The sequence below is a fragment of the Odontesthes bonariensis genome, chromosome 6 (assembly GCF_027942865.1).
Source record: "Odontesthes bonariensis isolate fOdoBon6 chromosome 6, fOdoBon6.hap1, whole genome shotgun sequence".
Taxonomy (NCBI): Eukaryota; Metazoa; Chordata; class Actinopteri; order Atheriniformes; family Atherinopsidae; genus Odontesthes; species Odontesthes bonariensis.
The window spans coordinates 10,578,389-10,590,872 of record NC_134511.1 but is presented as its reverse complement, the minus strand read 5'-3'; the positions used below and the strand labels follow the sequence as shown (position 1 = coordinate 10,590,872).

At 42.4% G+C, this 12,484-nt stretch overlaps 1 protein-coding gene across 2 annotated transcripts in view; it reads left to right on the top strand.

The window, feature by feature from the left end:
• The window catches only part of dapk1 (death-associated protein kinase 1), a 78,761-nt gene that overhangs the window by 53,399 nt on the left and 12,878 nt on the right, over window positions 1–12,484 (top strand). For both annotated transcript variants that reach the window (XM_075467308.1, XM_075467309.1), the window contains exons 13-18: window positions 854–952; window positions 1,975–2,073; window positions 3,129–3,227; window positions 3,318–3,515; window positions 4,418–4,615; window positions 8,913–9,011. In XM_075467308.1, coding sequence (XP_075323423.1) covers window positions 854–952; window positions 1,975–2,073; window positions 3,129–3,227; window positions 3,318–3,515; window positions 4,418–4,615; window positions 8,913–9,011 — 792 coding nt within the window. The remainder of the gene's footprint in view (window positions 1–853; window positions 953–1,974; window positions 2,074–3,128; window positions 3,228–3,317; window positions 3,516–4,417; window positions 4,616–8,912; window positions 9,012–12,484) is intronic.

Below are 12,484 nucleotides of genomic sequence, written 5' to 3'. Positions count from 1 at the left end.
GCTGTGGCTCAGAAACTGTTCCTGAAACGTACTTGATTTATTTTCAGTCTCTGCAATCACATGAATTTCCTCCAAGTGTTGTTGTTGCCAGATTTTAGTGTTTCAAAAAAAAAAAAAAAAAGGTGAAGAGAAAAATGTTCACAAGAAAAGGAAACAATAAAGCAAAAACAGAACCAGCTTGTCACATACATCTAATCTGTCTGCATGTAGACTTTTGGAAATCCTTTTAAACGTGTGTTAAACAGAAAGATGTTTAAGGGTGAGGACAGGGCTAAAACAGGCCATAAAGTTTTAGATTTGAAGCTTCTGAAAGGGGGAAAAATGTCAACAATGCCAGTAAATGCCACCTTCATAAAGGTTATAGTTTTCAGTTTTTGTTGAGTTTTAGAGAGGTGTTTACTCAGCTCTTCTGTGGATGTGTGGTGCTGTTGAACAGTCTCTCTATTATGTTGGTCCACTTCACTTGTATCAGTGAGAGCAGGCTGAGTAGAAAAGCCTTAATTTTATGAGTTCAGCCGGACTGCAAACCAACAGCCTCCAAAATCACAGTCCAAACGAAAGTGCAGGAAACATTTTTTGGGTTTAGTGCATAAAACCTTGAAATCCTTTTTTTTTTTTTTTTTTTTTTTAAGATGTCAGACGATGCTGAAGTGCATGTTCAGACTTAACAACTCTTCATTCTGCTTTAATGGGAAGGTGCTGTTTCCCGGCAGCTGTGGGGAAGTGACGTTAGTTTATTAACTTTAGTGATGCAGAGCTCAGAGAACAAAATTGTAAAGAAGACATTTTTTTACCCCTGTATATGCATTCTGTTATCACTACAATTGAAAGAGTATGCGTGTGTTTATTGTAGCACGGGACTCCTCCCCTCCTGATTGCCGCTGGCTGTGGGAACATTCAGATCATCGAGGTGCTGATGAGAAAGGGTGCAGAGATCAAGGCTAATGACAAGGTAAAGATTCTGATTGTTGTTGTTCCAATTGTCTCTGCAGTTCAGACAAGTGAAGGAGTTTCACAGACGGGAATTAAATGATTTAAAGCTGCAGAATTTTAGAGCGAAAAATGTCCTTATTTCGGCAGATGTGTCCAAAATGGATTTCATTGAAAACCGTCAACTTGGGTCATGTCAGTTTGAATAAATACACTTTATATAATGGAGTGCATTGGTTTTTCTCTCTCCATCTTTTATCTGAACTGACTTTGATGATTTCCAGATGGAGGGATTAAACACAGAATCTCAGACAGTTTTAGAACCTGAAAGCTACAGGCCTGTTTAGAAACGCATCTAAAAAATTGAACTTTGTCACTTTGTCTTTGTTTTGTTTTAAGAAGCTCAGTTGGAGGATTGTATTTGGGCTAAAGGATCATAATTCTATTTAATTCTGAAACAGCAACAAGGGTTATTTAGGTATTCATTTCAATCATTAAGCAGCTAAAAACTTTTCATTTCTATCCTGTAGTTCCGTTCCGAAGTAATACTCTTACTGCAGCGTGTCTGACCAGATGTTACTGTCAATCAAAGTTTTTACAAAGACTTTTAAGCATAAATGTAAAATATTTGATAAGCTCTTTATAACATCGAATACCCTGGGTTAAAAGTGCAAGAAGTTGCACAAAAAAGGTGAAACGCAGTGATTACTGTCACCCAACCACAGAAAAAGCTGCTGCTTCCTTTATCTGGAGCTGTGTTGTTTGCTCCTTCCAGAAATTTGTTGCACACATCTGTTTATCCTGACTACTATGGAATGATACAGTTATTAATAGTTACCATGGCAGCACCTTGACAAATATGACTCCAGGTGCTGGATGCCAGCCCATCCTCAGAATAGTCACTATTTCCTTGTCAGAAATGTGAAATGCATTATTTTTTAGAGGGATGTGTTTAAATCTTCTTGCTGCAGCCAAAATCTCACAGATTTGACAGTATAAATCAGGGATGAAACCTGGAATGTTCTTTTTCTCTGGAACCTTCAGAGTGGAGCCAACGCTATCTACTACGCAGCGAGACACGGCCACGTCGAGACCCTGAAATTCCTCCATGATAAGAAATGCCCTCTGAATGTCCAAGATAAGGTGAGCGGGGTCTCTTCCCCTCTCTGCGTGTCTCACACTCGCACATAAATAAGCACATCATTTCTACTACTAGCCACATCTGGCAGCACTTGCTCACCACCTCCCACCCACAAAATCTCTTGCAAAGGATTACTTTTAAATGATCAGTAACACACTCATTCACACATTTTACACACCTAAAGAGAAAACCAGTTACTCTGCCATTTTATCAGCTTATTTGTTGTTGCTATAGAAACAGGTCTTCCAGAGAAAGATGGGGTGGGTGTGTGTGTGTGTGTGTGTGTGTGTGTGTGTGTGTGTTTGCTTGCTTTTGATGCCGCTCGTGTGGCCTCAATCACAGAGCTTGCTCAGGCACATAAAATCCCAAAAGCCTTTCCCATCTCTTCAATCATTTTACCCGCTGGTGGTGTCCTCTTCTGTCTGTGAACATTGAGCAGAGTCCTCTTCCAACAGACCATAGTCAGTCTGCACTCAGGGCATTTTCCTGATTATTATCCAACTCCTGTCCGGAGATCATTAAAGTTTCATCTTACTTTATTACACTGTAACCCTCAAATCGCAAGCTGAGGACCACGTTTATTTCTTATGAGAAAGGGAGAACTAGAAGCACTGAATCTGCTTTGTTGTCACATATTTAATTATTTAAATCTAAATTTAAATTTAAATTGAAAATAAATGCATTGAAATTTGCTTTCAGTGGTCCACTTAGCAATCTTGAAGTGGATCTGTTGTCTTGGGTATAGTTTTATCCAGACAGCTTCCCTGCTAACGAGCTGCTCCTCTGACTGGCAGACAAAGTTAAAAGCTGATAGATCCATTTCTAATGAGTTTCACTTCAGAGGAGTAAACTCTTATGGTCTCGTTTGCATGGAGGTTCTGGAAAGTTGCTGACTCAGAAGTTGTCATGACTAACAGGATGAGGTGTTTGACCTGCCATAACTCAAATTACCACTGTGTTGGGTAGTTTAATAACCTTTTTAAAGGAATTTTCTACATGAAGAACATGTAAAAAAACAAAAAAAACACACTATTTTGTCCCATTATTGTGTTAAAAGTCCGGGGAGACGGCTCTTCATGTGGCAGCTCGCTATGGCAATGTGGATGTGGTGAGTTACCTGTGCAGCGTCCAGACCAACCCAGACCTGGCAGACAGGGTGAGTGTTCGCTCCCTCAGTAGCAAAATAATGAATTATTGTGGTTAATAGAAAGACGGATGTTTAACTCTTTTCTATTTCCATATCCAGGAGCAGGAGACCCCGCTGCATTGTGCTGCTTGGCACGGCTATTCTGCAGTAGCGAGAGTACTCTGCCAGGCAGGATGTAACGTGGACGCCAATAACCGTGAAGGGGAGAGTCCGCTGCTGACTGCATCTGCTCGGGGCTTTGCGGACATCGTAGAGTGCCTGTTGGAGCACAGAGCTGATCTAGGAGCGACCGACAAGGTGATCACTCTTTAAATGGATTTTTTTTGGCACAACGTGACTGTTGTCTGATTCTACCTGATCTATTGAAAAACTTCAGAAAAGAAATGGGAATCAAGATCTGTTTTCATGAACTGCTTTATAGAAAACAAACAAGCGTGCTCAGTGTTCCCAGAGTGTGGCTATACAGACTGAAGAGGTTGTTTTAACTGGAAACAAAATAAATAAATACAACGACTGCAGTGGGCATCCAGGGGAGAAAAATGGAGAGAGCTCTTCTTCAGGAATTACTTTCATCTTTGAGAATATCTGTGATATGATATCTTAAATGGGAAGACACTGGTCCATGTGAGTTTATCTTTTGCTGTCTAACCCTTATGGAAACAGCTGTTCATTTCCAGGTCAGATGTGCTTAACATAGTTGTTTCCATCCCGCCTAATGCACGTCAGCTCATTTTTTTAAATGGGCGGAAACCACCTCTCAAGTGATTGTAGAGATTTTTGGGGAATTAGTTTTATAGTTTTTTCATTTACACCATTTCTGTTCACCTTTTTCTAATTCATATATTATAAATGTCATAAAAACAGCAGAGGATATATTTGTCTTATTTTGACTTTGGGCATTTCCTAATGTGAAACTGATTAAGTCAACAATCCACAGTGAAAAAGAAGTGAAAACAAGTCTGACAAGTTACAAGGAAACAATAAAAGAGATGGCGATGATGATAACACTGAAACTATCCGCTCAGTAAATACCTAAAAAGAAAGCAATAAGCAGTTTGTGCAAATTGATTCTCCAACCAAAAGCACATAAGATGTAAAAAGAAAGACACATTTGCCTCTGCAGGTTACAGTGTAACAGAACTTCTTCCCATCTGAAACTACTGCACAGTAATCTCCCTTATCTGTGTGTGTGTTTCCAGGACGGCCACACAGCTCTCCACCTGGCTGTACGTAGGTGTCAGGTTGAAGTTGTTCGCTGCCTCCTCAGACGCCAGTGTCCCTTGGACCAGCAAGATCGCCATGGCAACACAGCACTCCACATCGCCTGCAAGGACGGAAATCTGCCCATTGTCATGGCGATATGCAGCACCAAGGCGAGCCTCGACCTGCCCAACAAGGTGAGCCAAACCGGTCCCCCACTACCTATGAATTTCAGGGATGCAACTTCCAAAAAACGCTGAAGAAATATCTAGCTCAAGTATTTTAGTTTAATGAAAGGCCAGCTCCCAATTCCCTTGAGAGACATCCGCCATCTTTCCTTGGAAGAGGGACTCCATGATTGAAAGTAGCTACTATAAACGTTCTGAAATTGAGCACCATCACTTATCAACGTCCCGATGAAGTTTCTCTTTCTGTAATGTCCCTAAAAGCAGTGATGTGAAAAACAAAGGACGCTCTTGTTCTTTTACCCCAAGATCAGACTGCAATGCTCTAAAAAAAAAAACAAGAGCCACATCTCAGACTCTACAGGCCTCAGTACACAGCAGCACGTTTGGAGAAAACCAAATGCAGCATATCGGCACAAACGCCTCATACCAGCTGTCAAGCACGGTGGTGGAGGGCTGATGATTTGGGCTTGTTCTGCAGCCACAGGACCTGGACACCTTGCAGATGAACTCCTCTGAACACCAAAGTGTTCTGAAGTCAACTGTGAGGCCATCTGTCTGACAGTTGAAGCTTGGCTGAAATTGGTTCTTGAAACACAGCAATGATCCCAACAAAATCAAGTATCCAGTGATCCAACATCGAGACCTCAATCTGATTGAGATACTGTGGTGGGATCTTTAGAAAACTGTGCATAAGCAAATGTCTGCAAACCTCAGAAACTGAAGCAACACTGTACAGAAAAGTGGGCCAAAGTTCCTTCACAATGATGTAAGAGACTGATAACGTCATACAGAAAACGATTACTTCAAGTTATCTATGCTAACGAAGCCTCTCCAAGCCGCTGGATCATAAGTTAGTTTTTGACAAGCATTTCACATGATCTTTAAACCCAGCTGTTGTTTTTCTGGGAACATTGTGTAACCTGTTATACCACCTCAATGAGTCATGTCGAGCATTTTCTCTTCAGAGCCCTTTTAACAGTTTCCTGAAAGAGCAGTTCAGTCGAATGATCGTGATCCAGATTATTCTGCTTTTCCTCCAACAATGATGTCCATGAAAAAACGGCTTTCCAAACTTGTTGTGTGAAATTTTACTGGCCTTCGGGGGTTCTGGCCTCAACCCCATTCAATACATTTGGGATTAACTGGATGCCAGCTGTGAGCCAGACCTGATCTCTCAACAGTAGTGTTATTGACCTTGCTCATGTTCTTCTATCTGAATAAGTGAGCACATTTCTGCAGCTCTGATCCAGAATATTGTGTAAGATCCACCCAAAAGACGAGTTGTTATTTGCAAATGATTGGCCGTGGTGTGGAAATCAAATGTTAAACAGACTTGTTTGGCTTTAGTACATAGGTGTGTCCACATACTCTTGACTGTGCAGTGTAGCTGTTTCAAATAAGGCCGAACAGAGGGATGGATGAAGATGGAAAGCAAATGTATCACAGGGATTAAAGGGGGATTTTCTGCAAGTGCAAAGGCATAGAGTTTCAGGATTTTTAAGGTACCCTGACTGCTCAGAACTCCAGATCTTTGAATATTTTAAGTACAAAAAATTACGTTCAAATTAAGCTGAGCAGCAATTCAAGGCATGCTTCCTGCCAATTTGAGCATGCTTCATGTTTTATCACTAAAATCTTCTACATTTTTACGCTGTCAATGCTGTTAACAGCTTCTTTTATTCGGCTGAGCTGGTTCATTTACAGAGCTCTCGCATACCTGGTTTAAATTTTGACAGAAGATCCCATCTTGCTTTGCCAGGCACGTCTTCCCACACACGTTTCTGCCTTTGGTGATTTAATTTTCTATTTTGACACGATCCATTTTAATCTATTCTGCCATAGGAAAGCTTTTCTGAGATGCAGCTCGCATAGTTCAGAGAATTGATGTGAATCCAGGGCAGACGGCTCTGCCAGAGATGTTATTTATGCATTATTTTCACTTTTCCTTATTTTAGGCTCATTTGGACTTGGCTGTTTGGACTTGTCTTCATGGTCAGCTGTAGATGCTGGGAAAGAATTTATTTATTTTTACAGTATGATGGATAAAGCTGAATGTTTTTCCAAATTATGGCACAGTGATTGCTGTCTTTAATGGGCTTTATTTAGCAGTTGGTGTTAATATTTACAGGAGCGTTTAACTTTTTCTGTTGAGGGGGAAAATACACTTGTATCTTGGTGTAACAGACATAAGTCAGTATTTAGGGTTTACTTGATGTGTAGTGATGGTAGGGAATGAATCATTGTGGTAATTAGCATCGTTTTCAGAGACATCTGCGTTCCTGCTCTTTTCACTTGATTTCCTCAGATCAAACAGGCAGGGCGACCTCAGCAGGAACATCATTAGGTCCCTTGTTAAGGACCTATCGCTGCTGTGTCTCACTGTGCTCATAGTATGTAATTGTAGCTTGCATGTGAGAGGGTGCACACATCCAAATCACATCCGAGTTTGATGCCAGTTGCAAAGCAACCAAAACAATATCCATGTAGTAGCTCGTTATTTCAGCTGTAGACTTGGATGCAGGATTTATCCCTCAAGTTGTCAGAGGAAAGCGTGATGAAAGACCACCCGCCGCTAAAAGTGCGTGGGTTCATAATAACCTCAGGACCAGTCAAGAGTTTTGAGAGTTGATGTCTGTGCAGGAGTTGCACATGTGCAATTACTGCTTTTTGGTCTACTTCAGGCTGTGAAGGGAGCAATTTGACAGCCTGTTGTTACGAGTTGGTCCGAAACTCGCAAAAATGAGATCCAACTTCAGGAAGCGATCAGTTTATAGAACGTCTGTCAAGTTAAACTTGTTATAACTTCAGTACAGCACATGGATGGCATGCCTGACTGAGGGCTGCGCCAAGCTGGATGCAGTGCACACAAACATGAATGGGTTTGAATGCAGAGTGCTGTGCCCACTGCTGGTGTACCCACTGCTGCTGTACTCACTGCTGCTGTACCCGCTGCTGCTGTACCCGCTGCTGCTGTACCCGCTGCTTCTGTACCCGCTGCTGTTGTACCCACTGCTGCTGTACTCACTGCTGCTGTACCCACTGCTTCTATACCCACTGCTGCTATACCCGCTGCTGCTGTCCCCACTGCTGCTGTACCCACTGCTGCTGTCCCCACTGCTGCTGTACCCGCTGCTGCTATACCCGCTGCTGCTATACCCGCTGCTGCTGTACCCACTGCTGCTGTACTCACTGCTGTACCCACTGCTGCTGTACCCGCTGCTTCTGTACCCACTGCTGCTATACCCGCTGCTGCTGTACCCGCTGCTGCTGTACCCACTGCTGCTGTACTCACTGCTGTACCCACTGCTGCTGTACCCGCTGCTGCTGTACCCACTGCTGCTGTACCCGCTGCTGCTGTACCCACTGCTGCTGTACCCGCTGCTGCTGTCCCCACTGCTGCTGTACCCACTGCTGCTGTACCCGCTGCTGCTGTACCCGCTGCTGCTGTACCCACTGCTGCTGTACTCACTGCTGCTGTACCCACTGCTGCTGTACCCACTGCTGCTGTACTCACTGCTGTACCCACTGCTGCTGTACCCGCTGCTGCTGTACCCGCTGCTTCTGTACCCGCTGCTGCTGTACCCGCTGCTGCTGTACCCACTGCTGCTGTACCCGCTGCTTCTGTACCCCCTGCTTCTGTACCCGCTGCTTCTGTACCCGCTGCTGCTGTACCCGCTGCTTCTGTACCCACTGCTGCTGTACCCACTGCTTCTGTACTCACTGCTGTACCCACTGCTGCTGTACCCACTGCTGCTGTACCCACTGCTGCTGTACCCGCTGCTTCTGTACCCGCTGCTGCTGTACCCACTGCTTCTGTACTCACTGCTGTACCCACTGCTGTACCCACTGCTGCTGTACCCACTGCTGCTGTACCCGCTGCTTCTGTACCCGCTGCTTCTGTACCCACTGCTGCTGTACCCACTGCTGCTGTACCCACTGCTTCTGTACCCACTGCTTCTGTACCCACTGCTTCTGTACCCACTGCTGCTGTACCCACTGCTTCTGTACTCACTGCTGTACCCACTGCTGCTGTTCTCACTGCTTCTGTACTCACTGCTGTACCCACTGCTGCTGTACCCACTTAATGTGGAAAATGTAAAATAATGTATCTGAAGTCTCTGGTTTGTGTTTCTGGAGTTAATATCTGGAGTTGTACCACCAGAATATTAATCAGAGAGAGTGTAGATTTCAAACCAAAATAATTAAGATCCACATATGTAAATGATCTCCAGTGCTTTGTGTGCATTTATTGTCCTGTCACCTTGTGTTGATCTGAAAACTCCCTTTTTTCTTCTCTCTGCTCCAGTATGGCAGAACTCCCCTCCACCTGGCCGCTAACAACGGGAGCCTCGAGGTTGTCCGTCATCTTTGTCTGGCTGGAGCAAACATTGACGCAGTTACCAATGTAGGTCACCACACGGTTTCTTCCCTTTAATTAGTAGCCTAGCAATTACATAATGCTGTATGCCAACATTATATCTCTGAGACTGCAGGTAAGTACACTGCAGCTTATCACCATTTCAGTAAAAAAAACAATGCAGCCTCTTGGCATTTTGATTGATTATACTGCATAATCTGCTTTATATATGAACAGTCTCAAAGATTATTGTATGAATTTCATACCTTAAGAGGAGTGTAGCATCAGATAGAATATATATGAAAAACATCCGTCTCGGTTCAACCCGAGGGGAGTTGTTGATTTTCTGCTTGAGCTGCAGAGCTTGTCGGTACAGCAGTTCACTTATAGCACTGCTGTTCTAGCACTGCTGTTCTGATACTGACCCGCACCACAACTGAACTTGTACAAAAGTAGTCCCTCACAATCACGCCCCCTCGATGGATGTGGTGTATTTCCTCGGAGAGACACCTGCTCTGTTTCCATTTTTTTTTTTTTTTTTGGTCTTATTTTCATCTGTTCAGGATGTTTTTTTCACTGCATCCTTTGTGCAGAGGGTGCGCAGACATCAGCCAATGTCAGTACGGGTGGGAGGACTAGAAAACTCATCGATCTGTCAAATCGCCATCTCCCTCCTCTCTGTTATCTTTAGGCATCTGTGCTGAACACCTTCAGGCATGGTCGGGAAAAATGGGGACTTTCACATTAAAATCCACAAATGTAGCTACTTACTGTGGCGCTTGATGTCTGGGATTGTGCTTGAAAACGTAAATGCTGTAAAACAACTGCTAAATAATGTAATTTTCTCTTATTCACTTTGTCTTGGAAGTTTCCAGGTTTACAGTAACAGTAACTGCTTAGTAAACCCGAACTCGAAACTTTCATGCTGACGTTAAATTTACATCTAAATTCAAGAGTACTAATAAAATTCCTCTCTCTCTCACAGCATTACAGTGTCACCTCCCATTGCTTTATAGTCTGAATCAGCTTGTTTGATCCCTTCCCACAAGCTCTATAAAAGATGAAATATTCCAGTCAAATATGGCAAAAAAGAGATTGTTTAGTTTTTTTTTTGTTTGTTTGTTTGTTAAACTAGGTGAGGTTGATTGAAGTGCTTATGAGAATAAAACACTCATTTTAAGTTCAGTTAAGTTAATTACATTTGAAAGAAATAACCTGATTCCTGAAGGAAAACTTACACATTGTAGGGTTGTTTCAGGTGAGTCTTCCCAGCATATAGAGTTCTGACTACTCCGATATCCTGAATCTCTGGGTCGGTACAAGGAGTCAGAGAATCAGATTCAATCTTTTAATCCGAGTATGTTTTTGACCATTGAGATGGCTTGAAGTTCTTGTCAGAAGACTTTCAAATCTTAGACCTGAAACGTGTTATTTCACAGCCTTGTGTGTTCTCCTGCTGTGTTAGAGAATTTAAGCTTGTTTAAATCTTCGGGGGCGGGGTTCATCAATAAAAAAAACTGAGCAGCTTTCATACTGAAAGAGGCTGTAGTCACTAAATCTGAAAAATGTGTAAAACGAGAAATATCCACATGTATAAAGCTGTGCGCGCACGCCTGGTCCGTAAATAATTTGCATCATCTCCTCGGTTTTGTTTTGCCTTTGGGAGGCGACCTGCCTTCATTTGAAGCGCCTGGGCCAGCTCTTTGTTTTTCCTCTACATTAAGAGAGTTGTCTTGTTCATATCGACCTCTCAGGCTCCCATTATTATGTTTTCCTGCCTGCATTCAGAACTGTACAATGGATTAGACTTCATGTTGCTGTTTTAAGGGACTTTTGTTTTTAGGTTGTGTTGATGGGACTTACAGATGTTGCACAACAGAGAAAACAGACTCTGGGCTTCCTCCAATTTCCCCTTGTTGTTACATGGTGTAATGTGCCTAAAAATAAGAATCCTGCTCACAATGAAGTCATTCTTGACTCTTTATGTGTCCAAAAAAAATGTTTTAAATTGCGTTCATAACATGCTCATGTCGTTACATATCAGTGATGAATCAGATATGATTAAATGTTTTGTTAAATAAGATGCTCTGTTGTAGCTCCTGTATCTTTAAGGTTGCCTTAAAAGGTTGATTTGTCAGCTGATTGGTCAGAAATGGCCAGGTGTGATGTAGCTGCTCTTTCTTTGGTAAAGGTCTACTAAACCAGCCACTGGGAGACATGTTGTAAATGTTTTTGTCACATGATTCCACAGAAAAATAAAAGAAGAAAAGCCTGGATTTTCCACTGAGGCAGTTCAGGAGTCGGAGTCATCCGTAAGAGATGATAACTCCTTTAGTCGTTGTCTCTGGACTAAGAAGATAAGACCCTGAAGGAAAGGGAAAACTCACCAAGCCTCAGAGGTTATTTCTGAGAGACTTTACTGCCAGCTGAGATTTTTCTTCCTTTCTCTGCATTCTCTTGCGGTTAAAATTGTATGACAGCTGATGTGCAGTACATATTTAATCTAGATAGCATATATTGAGATGTATAATTCATTTTTCAGTGGCCTACGTTGTCAAGCGGCATTTTATTTTCAGTGATGGGCTGTTTTTGTCATTAAATACTAAAAGAACACATTTCTGGATTAGGTTCAGACTCCTATGAGGCACTGGGAGCGTTTCGGTCTGTTGATGGAGTTATTCCTCTTTTGAACGATCCATAGCAACAGATATTTAAACGTAAAGGGTAAATGTGAGTGGATGATCTAATATTCCACTCCAGCTTCGTGGTAAACATAACACCGGCCGTTCATCTGTCGTTGCCAAGCGTCGGTAGTATTAATCGTGACACCCTGCCATCTGTACCGCTCCCGTTAAGGTGGTCAAATTTTGGTTTCCATTTCATTTACATCCACATTTTTGACATTTTCCTAATCCAAACAGCTGAAAGGTCAGTGTTCTCAAACGCTGATGGTAAAATGTGACCTTATCGGAGAGAAACTGAACTAGAAAAAGCTTCAGGTTATGACAGCAAGAGTCCTTTATTGATTTTACTCATGAATTAATCACTAATCAGAAACTTTTCAATGATAAACTGATATTAAAACTTCTTTGCTGTAACTATTTGTGGAAGGAGAATGCGCTCAGTGGACATTTGAGCCTGTCGATGCAGTTTCTTCCGCTGGCGCAGAGCTGGACAGTGACGGATGGCTCATGAAACTTTTGTCAGTGCGTTTGGGGGGGAAATAAAAAACACAATAAAGAAACATATTAGAGCAGATATAGAGGAGCTGGACAGATGGGGAAGTAAAGAGAATGAGTTTTCTGTGCCGTGCAAACCCCGGAGCTGCAGTTCTTTTGGATTTTTAATGGTTCACGGTCTGAGTACGAACACACCACAAACATTTGTGGTGGTGTTTACTTAATGTATCAATGTCAAGACCTATTAATGATAACAGTGATAACTACACAAATGGTATATTGTAGTTTCACTCACTTCAAGTGAGAACTCGTCATTTAATGTCAATGTTAATTAAGGAGAAC